Here is a 19,346-nt window from a genome sequence, read left to right as displayed (position 1 = left end):
TTCTAGAAAGCAATTTCCTTCGGAAATAAATGGTATGTATTGGATCCTAGTATTACTTTCTTCTTCTCCATCTCCACTATCAAAACGTTCTATAATAATGTCAGGACCATACCAAAAAAACAGAACAACTTAGGAGCCTTTTCCGAACAAGTAAACTCAGCAACATCATCACAAATTTCAAACGGAACCGTTCTTGCTATACGTATACAAAGCAAAAGGAGTATTTGAAACGGAAAATGCAGCAACAAGAAACGGTGGATGAAGAGAAAAGAATACGCACAGCACGGTGATTAAAAAAAACAATCTTCTCGAAGCGATCCTCGGTTCTGGAGGCAGGGACGGCAGCGTAAATACACGACGACACCACCTAATCGAAATTTATTGCACTGCTCTCCTCTCCTCTCCTCCTCTCCTCTCCTCTGCGCTCACGCACGCACCGTGTATTTAAGTCTCCTCCACCCGACCCCCGGAAAGCCCCCTTTTTTATATTGCATCTCGGAATTCTTTGGGTCCTCGGGCTCGCCGCGATCCCGTTCTCGCCGGCCCCCGCTGCCCCCGGCGATTCTCCCGGGTTTTCTGGTCCAGGCGGGCGGGCACGCACGCAGCCAAGAGAATTGCGGTGCTTCGGTCAGCAACACAGGGAGGAGGAAAAGGTCAGTCCTCTCCTCAGTTCCTTCCTTCCTTCGATCCTTCTTCCTTCTCCACTGCCTCACTTGGCTTGGCTGTGCCTTGCCTTCTCCCCCCCACCTCGTCTCTCCCTTCTTCTTCACGACCCATGGCATGGTACTGCTCTGCTGCGTAGTCCATGGCCGGTTTCTGCATGTGAGCGTCTGCGTCTCGTCCGTGGCCGGCGGCTCTGCATCTTCTTCCCCTGTTCCTTTCCGCTGGTAATTTTCTCCTGACGAATTTTGATCTGCGATTGGTGACAGGAGGGACACAACGTATTGCCGCCGTCGGGAATAGGACGATAGAACCAACCGCCGGCCGGCGCATCGTCCTTTGGCGAGGTACCGATCTTCCCCGACTCCGCTTCCTCTCGTCTGCTACTATATTCATCGCCCTACAGTACACACATACATGTGGTTCCGTTCCCGGCTGCTGCATGAAGTTACTGCGGTGGGGGGCCGGCGGCACATCCACTGCCGTCCCGCGTATTTACTACTCCTACTCGACTCCCCTTCGACACCGCCGACGAAGCATCGGACTTTTCACGCCGTCGCTCTTGTCTCGGTTCCGCCGTCGTCTTTGTCTCGTTTCGTGAGAGGGAGGGAAAAATGTCGGGGGATTGTTCCCAACTTGTGATCCAGGTTTCTGGCGTCCCTCCCTTTGCTTCCAGTGCTGACCCTACTTTGTTCTTCTCTCTTTCCCGTCAGTCTCTGCTCCGCCGTGTGAACAAAATCTCCAGATCCTTTTGAAGCATGGTGTTTCCAGAGGTTGAACTGAGCACATCTCCTTTTTTCCGCCCCTTCTCTTTTGTCCGTAGTAGGATTATTGTAGTGCTAGCTTGTGCGGAGGGTGCAAAGTAAAGTGCCTGGTTTTTATCAGGACGAAATCCACAAAGCACGGCGTCTGTCTGTGGATAAATGGACATTGCCATTAGCATCAGCGTCGGTGGCTATGGCCTTTTTTAGTTTTCTCCGATCTGCTCTGCTCCGCAGGAAGCAGGCATGGGTTCTTCTTTTTCCTGGATGGATGGATGGGGCATTGACTTGTGGATCTTACTTTTGTTTTTTTAAACATGGCAGGAAGTAATCGGCGCTGTCCCCGAAGGCATCTTCTCACGCATGGCTAGGCCTTGACAACATACACCGTGCAGATCATGAAGATAGGTAATAAGCCAGGGAGGCTCCCTCTTCCACCAATCTTCTTCAACTGTAAATCCCGTTATCCGCGATGCGCCGTACTTAGCTTATCTGAGAAATAACCTGTACACTGTACTACTAGTATGTTTTTTTTTGTCACTACATTGTACTAGTAGTAGTATGCTTTGAACAGGAGTACATGGTAGGTGAACTGCAGTCTTATGTATTCAGACTTCAGAGGTTCTCGTTGAACACTGCATATATTGGCAGGGAAGTGAAGATCTCACCTATTTTTACCAGGCTTCCAATCAATTATTATTTTTAGCTGTGTAGAGCTGAGATGAACTGGTTTAAAAAAAAAAAACTGTGATTAATTGGTTTAGCTGTAGATTGATAGCATATATTGATTATGTTATATTTTTGATACACCGATTGATTTTTGAATTGCATATACTGATTGATAGCTTGTGTAAGTTACTGCCGTTGATCTCACTTTGTTACTCCATGAACGCAAGTAAATGAAACATCTAGTCAGTAGTTACTCGATGACTTATGATGTAATATGTCCTTTATCATATGCCATACTGTAATCCGTAGAGAAGGTTTCATCATGTATCCGTTTTTGTAGAGTATACCTCCGAAGAACTAGGTCCTTTTCAAACAAGGAGAATAAAAACATCCAAATCCTATTTGAAGAGGACCTGAACCAGGGGCTAAAGTCCTCATTATGTATCAGTTCCTATCAGTCTGTTGTCTTTTGTTGTGACCAATAGGCAGTCATCTATTCCCTCATCTTCTTTGGTTGGAAGATTGTCAAGTGTCAATTCTCATTTCAAAATTATAATATTTTGCGTAGTGTTTTTGTCTTATTCTTTCAACACTACCAGCAGCTTCGTTGAACTTAGAAAACTGCATTGTCTCTGTCACAGACATTGTGAATGAAAATTTAATGTCTTCAGATGGTTAAAGTGACAGCATAGCTAAAATGATAGGGAACCAACAGCAGAACTTACAACTTAGCGTAGATTCTCTTTTGTTCATTCCGTCCTGATAGTAATTGTTTGACAGCTCAAAATCAGAAACCATCAGTGTTAATTGCGGTACAAATCGTTGACTTGTGGATTAGTCTTGTTTTTTGTTCACACTTCACACTCTTAATGGTTGATGATTTGGGCGTCCTCGTGCAGATAATGAAAGGCCTTACCATACAAATGCTTTTCATGAGCTTGTACCCAGTGGCGGCCCTAAAGTAGACGGTGAACCTGAAAGGGAAACTAAGGGGAATCTTTTGGAAGATAAAATGGTTGAACAGACCAATCCATCAGAACATGGTTTTGTGAAGGCTGAGCATGAGAAGGGAGGTAAAACCAGACAAATACGGATCGATGATGTTTCTTATGACAAGGATGTTGTTGAGATCAACCTGCCAGATGCTGTGGATTCTTCTGATTATGGTGGCCATTTTGTCAAGGATGTCTGCATTGATGAGGGTGTGCTTGCTGATCAGAAGGCTTCGGCAGAGAAGGTAGTAAGCGAAAAGGTGTGCCCAATCTTTAATTCTTCAATGGTCGATGCAAATGGTGATCTGAAGGAAGGTACAAGAGTTGATCCTGTGAAAACTGCACATAAGTCACAAATAGTTCCCCTTCATGCCGCGTGTGCTACTGATGGTACTATGGAAGAAATAAGAGCTGATCCTTTGGAAACTGAACATGAATCAGAGTCACAAATTGTTATCCTACATGTTCCATGTGCTACTGATGGTAATACGATGGAACAATATTCTTGTGGCGAAGAACGTGATCTTGAAGGCAACAAGACTACAGATGAATTTACCGATGTAAACGATGAGAAATTAAGTCCTAGACAGTCATCAAGTCAGGAAGCTGCAACACAGTGCCAGCAGGTGGGCACAGTAATTTCTGAGACCTGTGAAACTCACAAGCCATTTTGCGATGGAGAAGCAATTGATGAGGTACAACAGATTTACAGTATTACCAATCTGCTCTTATAAAATATATGATTGCCGTAAACATGTATCACAATTATTTCGTGGCTGGCCATTACTAGCAAAATTTGGTTGATATGATCTATTATCATAGATATTTTTTGGTTCAGTGATTTGCTACAAGAAAAGAGTCTCACCACCTGTTGTTTCTATTCGGATCAATAAATGCAATTGATTGTTAAACTAAAATTACTTTTTTGCTATTATATCATTTATGTTCATATTCTGCCTCTCAGTATGATTACTGTCATTACAGGTAGCATCAAATGATTGCCATGAGACTGGATCTAGTACTACACCAGAGTCCAGTTACCTCAGTGGTTTACCAGCTGAATCAACTTCTGATGGGCTATCAGCTGCAATTCCTGAAGAAGATGTTGGTGCAGAATTAGATAATAGAGGATTTAATCCAGCTAATCATTACAACCCTTTTATCGCATATGGATCTTTAGAGGACACATGGGAATCCAAGTACGCTCTACCTACCATTGTCGACGATGTTTCTGTTGTACCTGTCTGTTCTGTTGGAAAGACAGATAGTTTCAGTGATCTTGTCAACGGTGGTGCACTGGGAGGATTTGATTATGTTGAGACAGCTGAATCCAGAATTGGAGACAGTAGTAGGTTAGATTCGGTTGGAGCATGTTCAAGCAGGCTGGGAGTCCAATCATCTGAGGAGAGTCATGATCAGAGAGGAAGTCTTGTCGAAAGAACAGATAGTTTTAGTGACATCGTCAACGGTGCACCAGGTGGATTTGATTCTATTGCAGCAGATGAAACCAGATTCAAACACACCAGATTAGATTCTATAGAAGAAAGTTCAGGCAGGTTGGATGCCCAAGCATCTGAAGAGAGCAATGACCAGAGAGGTACTGTCGGTGCAGAGCCCAGTGATGTCAATAGTGAGGGCCATCCAAAATTCGAGACTGATGCTGTCCAAGACGAACATGACTTCAACCCAAGAGACATGGAGGATGGCACAAAGACAAGGGAGGAAAACAATGCTGGCGACCAGAGCTCTACGGTTGCGCCGCAAACGGAGCCGGCGGTTCAGCAGAACGGACCTGATGGTGCAAAGCTGACGACTCGGGGTGGCATTCGTAACCCCTTTGAGTCGAGCTTCTCTGGAGCTAACATCACGCTGGACGCGGTAGCGCCCTCTGCTCACATCGGCAACATTTCTCTTCGTTCGGATAGCAGCACGACGAGTACTCGGTCCTTCGCATTCCCAGTGTAAGTGAAGACAACAACTCATATGTGCCAATTACACTTGGTTAGCTTGTAGGAGTACGTAGTAACTCATACTGTGTGCTGAGGGTCAAGCATCTTTTCTCTTGTTTGTTTGTTTGTTGATCCACACACAGGTTACAGACAGAGTGGAATAGCAGTCCGGTGAGGATGGCGAAGGCGGACCGCAGGCGATTCAGGCGAGACCGGGGCTGGGGTTACAGGGTCCTCTGCTGTAAATTCTGAGAGCGTTTTTTTTCCTGTTTGATTGACGAGTCTAGCTCATGGCCGGCGGCCTCGCGCCTGAGCTAGTGTTAGCCAGCCCATGTTAAATTCATTCAAATGTTGATGTTGATGATGGTTTCTCCCCTTCCTTGCTCTTCTCGCCCCCCCCCCCCCCCCCCCCCTATATGCCCTGCTCTTTTATTTTATTTACAAATAGCAGGAGGTTGATGGCTTGTTGAATTCGCTAGTGGCTTGTAATTTGCAGAGATTGTGAGTGAGAAATGAAGAGGTATAGCTTTCTTTCATGTAGTCCTGCCAGCATCCCTGATTGTTTACATACATGCAGTATTGCGGTCGGCGAGCATCTGCTTATACATACATACATGTAGTACTGTGATGCCAGCACTGCCCAATCTATTACAAGGAGAAAACAGAACAAGGGTGAAAGCTATTAATTACAGTCAGCAGAAAGAGGTTGAGCTTGCCATGACCCGGATGTGAACAAGCAACAAAATAAGTTTGACACACCCTTTCTTGTTAAAACCCCACACAGATATACTTAAACTGCTAATGATTGGTGTTCAGAAGAAACAACTGCTGGTAGTTGTAACACTGATAAGTGATAGGAGTATCTGCAAACCTGATTCCTTCCGGTGGAGATACATATAGTACCAAGGCACAAAACTGCCTCTTCTTCGCATGAACTCTTTCCTGCTAGTTCTTGCAAATCGGGGCTAAGCCTGATGATATCCAGCTTGGATGCTAGCTAGATTAAGGATGACCAGCTAACAGTAGTATACCTAGCCAAGCAGGGCATTATTATTCCGTAATATCTCTCTCTGGGTACTCCTACCTAACGCTACATGTATCCTGTAGCTAAGTAAACCAGGGAGCGTGCGGCTCTAGGTACGTAGCTAAGCTTCTGCTAGTAGTCTAGTACTCTACTAACTATGTATACCTAGGTGCGCTGTGGGACTGACAGACTTAGGGCTCGTCGTCGCGTGGCTCGTCGTTGTGGATGGGCTTGCGGCCCCTCGCCCTCCACGCGTAGTCCCTCCTCAGCATGTCGTGCATCTCCTCCGCCGCGTCCACCCGGTGCCTCCTCGCCGCGCGCATCTCCACCGTCCTAACTGGCCGTGAGCCGCTGGCGGTGGCGACGGGGACAGCCTTTCCTTCGTCATCACCAACCACATGCTGCCGGTGCCGGCCTCCTCCGATCTTTAGGCCATCCTTTGCGTCGAGCGCCACCACTGTAGAGATAGTAGTACGTACAGCAGTGCAACGATTTAACAAGGGATGTATCATGTATGCAAATCTCAACATCTCAAAATCCAAGAAAGTAACAAAGGAGGGAAGTAGTATATACAGACATACGTAGATATGTCGATGGGTAAGACAGTAGGGAACTCACCATGGCGAGCGCAAGCAGTGGGAAGGTAGGGCGTGAGCAATGGGGAGAAGAGCAAGGCAAAAACGAGGACTACACCGCTGATCCTTCTTCTGCAGCTCATGGTGTTCGATGTTTTCGGCTATGTGTGTGTGTGTGTGTGTGAATAGGAGTTGAAGAGAAGCTACAGGGTTTGGGGTTTGTTGAGGTTTTATAGGGAAATCAGTTGCCAGTGTTTTGAGGCTAGCTGGCTTGCTAGAGTCTAGGGATAGACATGCAGTCAAAGCTAGCTGAGGTTACCTAGAGAACATCTCTTCTGACCGTACCACCGTGCTAGTTTTACTTAACGAACTCCCAGGCACGAGTTTTTTAATGGTCTGCTCCTGGTTGTGCCTGGTGTGGTGAGTATCAATCCAAAGCATCCAAGAGCACAGAGCTAATCTCACTCAGTATGTGATGGCCATTTCCAATGCATCAGTGTTAAAGATGAACTAAAGTCTTCAATACATAGTTGCTTAGCTTATTGTAGCTAAGCCTTCTTATTTAATGCTTTTACAACTAAGAGGGTGCTTGAATCCAAGGGATTTATTTTAGTCTGACTAAAAATAGTCTAAGAGGCTAAGTTCCAAGCACCCTTCACTAAAGAGGGGCTAAAACTAGTCTTGAGACTAATTTTTTAGTCAGGGCACCCCTATTAAAATGTGGATTAGTCATCTCTCTCCTCATTTAACTCCTCTCCTTTAACACATGCGAGTTCTGGATTGAAGGGTTTGGAGGATAATAAATGCTCATTAACTTGATTTTAGTCTCTTTAGTATTTGGATTCAACCATGGGTGAGGCTAGCAAGTTTTAGTCCCACTACTTTTAGTCATGAGACTAAAACGTATCCAAGCACCCTCTAAAGTTGTATATGCATTGGTGCATTTCTTTCATTTAATTGTTTTACCTAGGTTCACGCGCTTAGCATTCTTTCTTCCCGGGTCACCATACTCAACTCTCTCCTATTAATTAGCTTGGCACATCAGATTTTTTTGCCTATGTGGCAGCCTTAGCACCTGTACAAGGTGGAACATTGGGAGTAGCGAGAGTAACTTAGGTAGTATCATGTTCTTGGAACTATCAAACATGCTGATGTGGTAGACAATTAAAAAAGAGAGAGGGGGTTAGAGTAATATAGATAGATACCGTAACATGTTAAATGCTATGCTACTATGTGTCATGCATGCCAATAAATAAGGTCATCTACGATACTACTTTATGATACCATGCATTATGAAGGTAGTATCACACAATAGTATCATATACATGATACTACTATATGATAGTCCCCACTATGACCAGCCTAAGTACCTTTGCAGATAGTGAGGGAGAACACACTCGGCCCAGCTATCATGGGGTGGGTCAGCCTCATGTCTTCGTAGCGGCGGACCCATGAATTAGAGCATGGTTAATAATACAGCCAACAATCAGCTATAAGGAGTTGCCATGTCATATAGAGCCAAACTAATAGTCGGCATATACAATAGTAAGTTTTAGATGTGTACTATTTTAGTAGTAGTTAACCCACCTTACAATCTCACAAAATGTCTTAGGTCTTGTGCTGCAGCTGGCTGCTCATCAAGATCCCACTTCTCTTCTCTCTCCTCCTCTCTCCGCTCCAACTAAGTAAGGATATAATATTCTAATCCTTACAGCCTGCTTATGTCATCTTATTGTACTTGCTCTTAAAGATAGCTGAGGCGAACATTTAATGTCTACTCCCTCCGTCCGATGAAAGTGTACATTTATCTTAAAAATTTGTCCACAGAAAAGTGTAGTTTTCTCTTTCCAACACACTTTAAAGTGGGAAAAAATGCTTTTCTCTCATCCCAAGGTAATCAAGACCAATGATATTTTATTCACGGTCTCCTAAATTTTTACATTCACTTAGCTCATTGAGGGTTGGGTAACTAAAGAGGAGAGAGATGATGGCTTGCACCTTTCCAATGTATTTTTTTTACTTCACTCCATAATTTGTTTTAAAAAATTTGTATGCACACTTTTCACCGGACGGAGGGAGTATTTTTTTCCTGTACAAATCCAACTCTATTCAACCAAAACTCATAGCATACAAATACAAAAGAATAAAAAGGCTCTTAAAAACTACTCCCTCCGTCTGAAAATACTTGTCATAAGAATGGATGTTTCTAGATGTATTTTAGTTCTAGATACATCTTGTGCGATAAGTAATTCCGGACGGAGGAAATAGTAAGTTGCTAACATGGACTCTTGCCGCTTGAAATGCTCACTTATGCCAAAATATGATCCCATAATTCCAATTTTCAAACGAGTCCTACCAAATTATGAATGCATGAGCACAAATGTGATGACAGTTGTATATTTTGATATGACCATGTAATGGTAACTGGGTGGTAGTATACCTTTAAGATGTAATTGCATAATGAACACGAGCTTGTGTAGGTAGATGACCTCAACGACTCTTCAAGGCATGAAAATGAACCATAATCTGTTTATCACTAATTTTAGCAAATATCTCGCTCTCAATAAAGCAAACCATCAAATCATTAAGCAAATCATCACCCATCTTGTTTCGAAGATCTGTCTTTAGAATACTCATGTCTGACAAAACCCTCTCAACTGATGCAATTGCCACCGGTAATGTCAATGCAAGCCTCATGAGCCGATAAACCAAAGGTAATACCATATATTGTCTACTTTGAACCAACTTGAGAGCAAGAGAACTCAAACTATCGTAAGCCAAGAATTCAATACTTATTTTCATCACATCAATATATATGTTGAGTTGATTAGTCAACAGACAACGCTCTTGTGAAGAGAAATCAATATAGTAAATATTTGCAAGCTCAACTAGCTTATCATGATCAAATTTGCTAACTGGGTCTCTATGATCAAGGCAAGCAATGCACTTCAACAAGCATGTAGAAGTTTCACTAAAACGATTATTCATCTCAACTATGTTTCTATCCAACACCTCATTGAACATAGTTACCTTGTAATGATAGAGACAAGTAACCATTTTGCGCGATCTTCTTGGGCAACCCCTTGTTGAAATGTTATCATCCATATTGGGCACTATTATATTTCTTGTAGCACAAAAGTTGGTAGTAGATATCAAGATAGGCCCTCATCCATCATCTCTCAACTTTTGTAGTATACTTTTCACTGACACAATCATATTCATAGTACAAACTATATTTTGATCTTTTTGTTGCAATGCTTTTGTAAAATCACTAGTTAAACCAAGCACTCGAATCATCAAATGGAAGATAAGAAAAAATTCAAAGGATTCCATGATTATCATAAAGCCAGAAGCGAAACCTCTATCACCTGCATCTGCTCCATCAAGAGAAATACCATGTAGCACTTCAACCACGGAATCCCACATTTGATTGATCTAGATTAGAGTCTTGTGGTGTGACCCCCATTGTGTATCACCTGGTCTTGCTAAACTTGTCTATTGATGCTGTCCTTTTCCTGACAAAACCTCCCCATGCTCTAACTATACAACCAGGTTGTCATGATGCTTCTGCAACAATGCATCTTTCCTTTTACACGAGGCACTTACCTACAAGAAAAGAGTAATCGCGGTTAGAATTTTATAATGGCTAGACATATACTATTTGGATTTGCAAATTGGCATAAGCTATAAGAACTAAAAGAACTAACCATGTTGACAATCCTATTTGTATGGCCAAAGAAATCACTAACAGCTAGAACTCCCTTGACAACATCAACAACCACCAACTGAAGTTGGTGGGCAAAAACAATGTAGATAAAAAGCATACGGGTTGACATCTAGCACCAATTTCTTCAAAACATTAAGTTCTCCATGCATATTTGAGGCCCATCATATCCTTGTCCTCTCAATCTAGACATGGATAAATTATGTTAAAAACCATTGCATCCAAAGATCTTTTCAAAGAAGCACATGTAGTATCAAGTACATGGTCAACACCAAGCAATCTTTCCAAAGACTCCCCTTTTTGGTTCGTGAACCTGCAAGCAACAAAATATAAAATTACGCAATCATGTGACAGTAGAGTAGTTACATTCATAATTAGAACAATCATGTCAAATAACTAACCTTATAATCACAACCATTTTCTCTCTAACCGATACATCACGAGACTCATCAACAAGTAGACAAAAATTACTATCACCAAGCTCATTCATTATCACTTTTGTAGTCACTTCGGCACATGCTTGTACTATTTGTTTTTGAATTTTATGAAAAGTTATTTGATGATTGTGAGGAGCATTTTGATGGACCACATCGGCTACATCTTTGCATCTTTCCGCACATCAATCTAACATCTCAAGGAAATTACCCTTGTTCATGGAAGTGGTAGTCTCATCGTGTCGACGAAAAGCTAGACCTTGAGAGACAAGAAACCTTACCACACCTACAACAACCCTCAAACACTCTTCATATTTAATATGTGATTTGTCAACATGGCTAGTCATTGCATATGACACACGTTGCTTTTGGTTTTTGAAATCTTCACACCATCTTCTAGCATTGTTGCGAGCGTTGTTTGGTCCACCTACATGAGCATTGCATATTTCCACCATGTTCTTCCAATTTTTAAACCCTTTCTCAGTGAAGACACCATGGTCAAACTTGTCACCAATGCTTGGAGGCTTGAAAAGAAAACAATGGAAACAATAGGCATATTTTGTCTCTTTACTATACTCTAGCTAGTCATAATCTTTATACCTTGCTTCTTTGAGGTTTCATCAATCTTTCCCAAAACGAGTACAAGGAAAATCATGAACATACAAATGCCCCACATCTTTCGACAAATATGCCCTTCTCATTCCATCTCTAATTTCTGGAGTTGCATACTCTTCAATTTTCTTACGTGTGCCAGGATCAGAATCCACATCAGCTAAACTAAATGACGGAGGAATGCCCTACAACGTCAAATGTCACAAAAAATGAGTGTCATATTACTGCTGACATATCAAATGGCACCAATTTGTTACTCAACATTCCAAGTTTCCAATTCCAACTAACATATCAAAGTAAGGATACAAGAAGACTAGAAGAGGATACGTGTTGGTCGTCAAAGTCGTCTAGTCGCTTCCATTTGGTTGATCTGGCGCTGACGCTACTGCATGTACCATAGCCGCAACTTCTTCGACAGCAGCAGCCGCGGCCCCGACTTCTTTGAGTTCGACAACACGAGTTATACCTACCCGATTCACCTCCTCACAAGAATCCATCTCTAGTACCCCGACCAGTGGGCGCATCACCAACATCGCCCCCACTGCCCCCCTGATGACCCACAAGTATAGGTGATCAACCGTATTCCTTTCGATAAGTGAGAGTGTTGAACCCAACAAGGAGCAGAAGGAAATGATAAGTAGTTTCAACAAGATATTCTGTGCAAGTGCTGTGAGTAACAATGATAGATAGTTTTGTAGCAAACTAATTCGTAACAAGTGACAAGTAATAATACTAACAAGTATGCACCAAGTTATACCAATCCTTTTTATAGCAAAGGACATGCCTGAATTACTCTTATATAAAGCAAGCGCTCCCGAGAACACATGGGAATTTCCATCTAGTCATGTTTAGTTGATTCATGTCCTTTAGTTTGATAATTTGATATGTGGGTGTGATAAGCCACAAGTATAGGGGATCGCGACAGTGTTCATGGGTAGTATTACACCCTAATTTATTAATTCAACACAAGGGAGCCAAAGAATATTTATTGTCCTTGACAGTTGAGTTGTCAATTCAGCCACACCTGGAATATCTCTATGCAACAAAGGCTTAGAAGCACGGTAATGATAGTAGTAGTAGTAAGAGTGATAATAGCAGTTTTGGTAGCAACAGTAACAGTAGTGATTTTGTAACAGGTGTGACAATAACAACAGTAATAGGAACTTAGCAAGATCCAGTATATGTAATGATGGGGTTATAGTCCCAGGGTAGGGTCATAGGCCTGCCCTATAGGTCCTGCCCAAGGACTACCCTTCATAGAGGACAAGGCCCTTAGACAGTTCCGACTGAACTAAGGACTCCCCCATCATCCAGTCGGTGACGAGCACTCGGAGCGTATTTAACGTACCGACTGGATTCCACTCTGTACATCGTAACCTCCCAGGAGGGCAACGGGCATACGTTTTCATACACCATTATTAACATTTAAGGCTTACGTTACCTGTAACGTAAGCATTTATTCATCACTATTCCACCCCTGTCCACCGGGCCATTATGAAGGGCAGCGCACTCTATATAAGCCGCCCTTCCCCATTGGTGCGGGGGTTGGCTTTTCTGTAATCCTATATTCCACTCGACACTAAGCTCCCAAGAGCACTGAGACGTAGGGCTTTTACCTCCACCGTAGAGGGGCCTGAACTCATACATTCTCGCCGTAGCTAAGGCTCTGCCCATCCTTTCGTACCCTACACTTCTACTGTCAGACTTATACCCACGACAGTTGGCGCCCACCGTGGGGCAGGCGTCTAAGCGACTTCCGGCGAGTTTGCGATTTCATATTTTCATCATGTCGTCCGGCGGAGATCTGTGCATGGGTCACGAGATCCTCTTTGGCACACTCTCCTTCATCGTCGACGATTCGGCATGGCTTCGGGATGCGCCCCTCGACGTCGAGGCGCTCCCCAGTCGTGGGGCTACACACTTCCGTGCCGGTTCCCGTGGCATCCTTCTTATCCAACCATCGGCCCCGGTGTCGATCCTCGCCCCCGTCACGCGTCGCAACAAGCCATCCCGTCAAGTGGCGGTGCTCGAATCGGTTGTGGTCGCGCCACCATCCCAGTGCTTGGACACAGTTCCGACTGAGCTACCTTCCGAGTACCTGGGTCGTGGGCCTGTAGCCGAAGTTCTCATGGCCAATTCCCATGAAAGTCCCCTCCGGACTGGTCGGAACGAGCATGAGGTCGGAGAATCATCCGGTGCTCGTCGTCAACACCGTCGTTCTGTCAGTCGACGCACTCGCCAGAGCGACGTCGAGGTGTTCCGCACACCCGTCCTCAACCTGGCTGCGGCTGCCAGGATAGCCGATTCTCTCCAGCCGACTGATTCGGAGGCTGGCAGAGGGATCAAGCAGATCCGTGCCCTGTTGCATACGGCGCAACAGAAAAATTCGGCGGTCTCCCAGTCACACAAGAGGATCCACAACAGTTCTGTTCACGCGAACACGCATCGGTCGGTTTTCAGCCCCGACTCTCATCAGCGACGCAGAGGGGGCAGCCGTTCCAGGAATCCCGAAGATCGTCGCCGTTCACCCACCCCTCCGCGGGGTGGGCCCTACGGACCTCGGCATCACGATGATCGTCGTTCAGTCGGCGACGCGCATGATCCAAGGCCCGACGCAAGAGGGTACATCGCCCAGAAGAAGGTCGAGAGGAGTCGAGCCCACCGTGATGGTCATGACAGAGACCGTCCGAGTGGAAGCAAGACCGTCGTCTCGGGCCCCGAGTGCTTCAGTCGGGCCATCCGTTCAGCTGATATCCCTCCCAACTTCAGATTGGCGACGGGAATCAGCAAGTTCACGAGAGAGTCCAAGCCAGAAACGTGGTTGGACGACTACAGAGTGGCGGTCCAGATCGGTGGTGGAGATGACCAGGTCGGCATGAAACATCTCCCCCTGATGCTCGACGGCTCGACGCGAGCTTGGCTGAACCAGTTGGCTCCGTCAAGCATCTACAGCTGGGCAGATCTATCCCAAGTCTTCATCAGGACCTTCGAGGGCCCGTGCAAACGCCCTCCTGGTCTCGTGGAGCTCCAGCACCGCGTCCAAAAGTAGAACGAGCCCTTGCGCGATTTCATCCAGCGTTGGACGACCCTCTACCACATGGTGGAGAACGTCACGGAGCATCAAGCAGTCTGCGCCTTCAAGGCAGGCCTGCAGTACAGGGATCTGTACCTGAAATTCGGTCGAACAGGCGACATCTCCATGAGCAAGATGATGGAGATAGCCGCACGCTATGCAAATGGCGAAGAGGAGGACCGCATACGTAGCGGCAAGCTTAAGTCAGTCGCCGATGGAGATGGGAACATCAGTCGGAAGTAGAAGCAGAAGGCTCAATCCACTCCGCAGGCAGAGGCAGCAGCCATTACAAATGCCAAGTTCAAAGGCAAGGGGAAGGCTCAGTACACCCCCAAGAAGAGGCAGTCAGGAAACTCCATCCTGGATCAGCCGTGTCCAATCCACACGAAGATGGACGAGGAAGGCAACGCCATATTCCCAAAGCATACCACTCGGCAGTGTCGTCTCCTGATCGAAGGATTCGATGAAGGGAAACCGAGTGAAAAGGACACCGAGCAGGATGATGAGGACAAGGAGGATCCGTTCCCCCAAGTCCATGCAACGCTGATGATTTTTGCTGATGTGGAAAGCAAAAGTCGACTGAAGCTGGTGAACAGGGAGGTGAACATGGCAACCCCAACCACCTCCACGTTCCTCAAGTGGTCACAGACTGGGATCACCTTTGATCAGTTGGACCATCCAGCACACGTACCCACCCCAGGGAGGCAAGCTCTAGTCGTCGACCCGGTGGTGGAAGGAGTCCGACTGCGCAAAGTCCTCATGGACGGCGGCAGCGGTCTAAACATCATGTACGCCGACACTCTCAAGGGAATGGGCATTCCGATGTCCAAACTTAGCGAGAGCACTATGCAGTTCCACGGAGTCGTCCCAGGACGAAAGGCCAAGTCACTCGGTCAGATCGCGTGGGATGTCGTCTTCGGCTCTGACAAGAACTTCCGTAAGGAGAAGCTGACATTCGAGGTGGTGGACTTCCAGAGTGCATACAACGCGATTCTGGGCCGTCCGGCGTATGCGCGTTTCATGGCCCGTCCATGTTACGTGTATTTGAAGCTGAAGATGCCAGGTCCCAAAGGTGTGATCATGATTACAGGCAATCGGCAGCGAGCCGAGGAGTGTTTGCAGCAGGGGTCGAGGATTGTCGATCAGCAGATGACTATTCTCGAGCTGGATGAGTACAAGAAGACCACCGACCCCGCTGACCTGATGCGTTCAAAGAAGCCAGCTTCCGAGTCCGTGTTTTAGTCGGCGGACGACACGAAGAAAGTCAGCATCCACCCGACAGACGACACCGCCGCCCCGACGAACATCTCCACCACCCTTGATCCAAAATAGGAAGCCGAGCTCATCCAATTCCTCCGTGAGAACTGGGACATTTTCGCATGGAAGCCCGCTGACATGCCAGGTGTACCCAGGGAGTTGGCTGAGCACCGACTGCATGTGGATCCTGCTGCTCGGCCCGTCCGAGAACGCCTGCGTCGGTCCGCCGCGCACAAGAGGAAGGCAATCGGAGAGGAGGTGGCTAAACTTTTGGCAGCCAACTTCATTCGCGGGGTGCACCACTCTGAGTGGCTCGCTAATGTGGTCATGGTGCCCAAGAAGGACAAGTCTCTCCGTATGTGCATCGATTTCAAGCATCTCAATAAGGTCTGTCCGAAAGATCACTTCCCGCTCCCCCGCATCGATCAAATTGTCGATTCGACTGTGGGTTGTGAGCGTTTATCTTTCCTTGATGCCTATTCAGGCTATCATCAGATCCGTCTGTATGGTCCGGATGAATTAAAAACAGCCTTCATCACCCCATTCGGGTGTTTCTGCTACATCACTATGCCATTTGGTTTGAAGAATGCAGAAGCAACTTTTATGCGCATGATCCAAAATGGCCTCCTTGACGAGATCGGTCAAAATGTGGAGGCATATATGGACGATATCATAGTCAAGTCGCGCAAAGGTTCCGACCTGCTGACTGACTTGGCAGAAACATTCGCCAACCTACGTAGGTACGATATCAAGCTCAACCCAGCCAAGTGTTCATTCGGTGTTCCCAGCGGGAAGTTACTCGGTTTCTTCATTTCCGAAAGAGGGATCGATGTCAACCCCGAAAAGACCGGGACCATCGTCCGAATGGAATGGCCGGTAAGAATACATGATGTTCAAAGGCTCACAGGTTGCCTAGCGGCTTTGAGCAGGTTTATCGCTCGACTCGGCGAGAAGGCGTTACCTCTGTACCGACTCATGAAGAAATCAGATACCTTCGAGTGGACAGACGAAGCCCAAATTGCATTCGACGACCTCAAAGCCCTGCTTTCCACCCAGCCGGTTCTTACTGCCCCGCTCAGTAAAGAACCCCTTCTTCTGTACATCGCGGCTACAAATCAAGTCGTCAGCATCGTTCTGACAGGCGAACGCGAAGAAGAAGGCATAGCGTACAAGGTTCAGCGGCCAGTATATTATGTCTCTGAAGTCCTGACTCCTTCCAAGCAGAGGTATGCCCATTATCAGAAGCTTATTTATGGGATCTACATGACTGCAAAGAAGGTGGCTCATTACTTCCAAGACCACTCGGTGTGTGTCATATCTGATGCTCCGTTGTCGGAAATTCTCCACAATCGGGATGCATCGGGCCGAGTGGCAAAGTGGGCAATGGAGATGCTATACTGCGACATCAAGTTCGAAGCTGAGAAAGCTATAAAGTCTCAAGCTCTGGCTGACTTCATGGCATAATGGGTAGAACAACAACAACCGACTCACATCTACTCGGCCCATTGGACTATGTTCTTCGATGGGTCCAAGATGTTGAATGGCTCCGGCGCTGGCGTAGTGATCATATCGCTAAAAGGTGATAAACTCAAGTATGTGTTGCAGATACATTTCGATTCTTCCAACAATGAGGCAGAGTACGAAGCTCTCCTTTATGGATTGCACATGGACATCACACTCGGCGTCCGTCGCCTGATGGTCTATGGTGATTCAGATCTGGTGGTTAATCAAGTGATGAAGGAATGGGACGTAAGGAACCCCACCATGACCGCATACTGCAACGCAGTAAGGAAGCTCAAGAAGAAGTTTGAAGGTCTGGAACTTCACCATGTTCCCCGACTGAAAAACCAAGCAGCAGATGAATTGGCAAAACTTGGATCCACTCGGAGACCAGTCCCGAGTGATGTCTGCCTCGAGCACCTACATCTCCCCTCGTGAAGGAAGATCCCTTTACAGAGGAGCCAGTACAACCAAAGAGCTCAACAGATCCGACTGAAGTCGAGGTCCCCGCTGTGGTTGATTTGATCATGGAGATTCTTGCTGTCATCCCCGAGTGGACTGTGCCGTTCATTGCGTACATCATGAGGCAAGAGTTACCATAAGACGAAGTCCAAGCTAGGCAGATCGTCCGCAGGTCGAAGTCCTTCACCGTCATTGATGGCCAGTTGTACAAGGAAAGTGTTTCAGGCATCCTTCAGTGGTGCATCTCCCCTGAGGAGGGACAGTTAATCTTGGAAGAAATTCACTCGGGAACCTGCGGCCATCATGCCTCCTCAAGAGCAATCGTCGCCAAAGCATTCAGAGCTGGTTTTTTCTGGTTGCACGCGAATGAAATGGCAAAAGATATGGTCGACCGATGCGAAGGCTGTCAGTTCTATTCGAACAAGTCCCACAAGCCAACATCTGCGCTGAAGACAATCCCTCTTGTTTGGCCGTTCGTAGTGTGGGGATTAGATACAGTCGGACCATTCAGAACATGCCAAGGGGGATTCACTCATCTGTTGGTAGCAGTCGACAAGTTTACCAAGTGGATTGAAGCCAAGCCCATCAAGAAGCTCGACGCCCTTATGGCCATCAAATTTGTCAGAGACATCATCGCTAGATTCGGGGTTCCGCACAGCATAATCACCGACAATGGCACAAACTTTGACTCGGACAGATTCAAAGGTTTTTGCACAGGCCAAGGTATCCGAGTGGATTTTGCATCTGTGGCGCACCCCCAAACAAACGGGCAAGCAGAGCGGGCGAATGGACTTATTCTGCAAGGGTTGAAGCCTCGACTCCTGCTGGAAGTTGGACATGCCACTGGCGCATGGGTCACTGAGCTGCCTTCGGTGTTGTGGGGCCTCTGCACAACTCCGAATAGATTTACAGGGCGATCCCCGTTCTTCCTCGTTTGTGGAGCCGAGGCAGTCCTTCTGAGTGACTTGCTTCACAACTCTGTAGATCTTCTAGAAGAAGAGCGCGAGATGACACTGACTCGCTCAACAATTTATCAACAAGATCTGCGGCGATTTCACGCGCGGCACGTCAGGAGTCGCACATTCCAAGCAGGCGACCTGGTGCTCCGAGTGGATCAGCAGAGACCTCACAAGTTGGCTCCTGCCTGGGAAGGACCCTTCATCATCTCTAAGGTGCTAAACAACGGAGCGTATCGACTCTACAACCTCGACAGGGAAACGGACGAGCTGCGAGCATGGAATGGAGATCTCCTGAAACGCTTCTACACGTGACCGCCGACGGAGACAATGTAAAGAACAAGTATCATTGAAGTAATACAAAGCAGATTGATTTCTTGCAGGTTCAAAATTCTTCCGGGTTTGCAGACTCCGGTATAAAAAACTCGCTCCGAGTGCGCACTAAAAGTCGCACTCGGGGACTTAGCTGCGACCCAGAGTCGCCTAAGTACAAACTCGCTCCGAGTGCGCACTAAAGCCGCACTCGGGGACTTAGCTGCGACTCAGAGTCTCCTAAGTACAAACTCGCTCCGAGTGCGCACTAAAAGCCGCACTCGGGGACTTAGCTGCGACCCAGAGTCGCCTAAGTACAAATTCGCTCTGAGTGCGCACTAAAAGTCGCGCTTAGGGACTTAGCTGCGACCCAGAGTCACCTAAGT

The 19,346-nt window shown here is 46.4% G+C and overlaps 2 protein-coding genes across 4 annotated transcripts; one reads left to right on the top strand and one right to left on the bottom strand.

Annotated features, from left to right (window-relative positions):
* The first annotated feature begins 454 nt into the window (after positions 1 to 454).
* Positions 455 to 5,571, top strand: LOC123426961. Of its 3 annotated transcripts, none has more exons than XM_045110882.1 (6): positions 455 to 653; positions 930 to 1,007; positions 1,746 to 1,829; positions 2,990 to 3,777; positions 4,067 to 5,043; positions 5,175 to 5,571. In XM_045110882.1, exons 3-6 carry the CDS (start codon positions 1,820 to 1,822, stop codon positions 5,281 to 5,283), a joined length of 1,884 nt encoding a protein of 627 aa, XP_044966817.1. In that variant the 5' UTR covers positions 455 to 653; positions 930 to 1,007; positions 1,746 to 1,819; the 3' UTR covers positions 5,284 to 5,571. The 3 variants fall into 3 exon arrangements, with proteins under 3 accessions (XP_044966817.1, XP_044966819.1, XP_044966818.1); XM_045110883.1 differs by lacking the exon at positions 455 to 653 and adding an exon at positions 717 to 822; XM_045110884.1 differs by lacking the exon at positions 930 to 1,007.
* A 189-nt stretch (positions 5,572 to 5,760) lies between these two features.
* LOC123426962 lies at positions 5,761 to 6,835 on the bottom strand. Its single transcript, XM_045110885.1, has 2 exons — positions 6,674 to 6,835; positions 5,761 to 6,512 (listed from the first exon to the last, which is right to left on the bottom strand). Exons 1-2 carry the CDS (start codon positions 6,771 to 6,773, stop codon positions 6,247 to 6,249), a joined length of 366 nt encoding a protein of 121 aa, XP_044966820.1. The 5' UTR covers positions 6,774 to 6,835; the 3' UTR covers positions 5,761 to 6,246.
* Positions 6,836 to 19,346: the final 12,511 nt, after the last annotated feature.

The sequence above is a fragment of the Hordeum vulgare genome, chromosome 2H (assembly GCF_904849725.1).
Source record: "Hordeum vulgare subsp. vulgare chromosome 2H, MorexV3_pseudomolecules_assembly, whole genome shotgun sequence".
Classification (NCBI taxonomy): domain Eukaryota; kingdom Viridiplantae; phylum Streptophyta; class Magnoliopsida; order Poales; family Poaceae; genus Hordeum; species Hordeum vulgare.
This window is presented reverse-complemented; position numbering and strand designations above follow the sequence as displayed.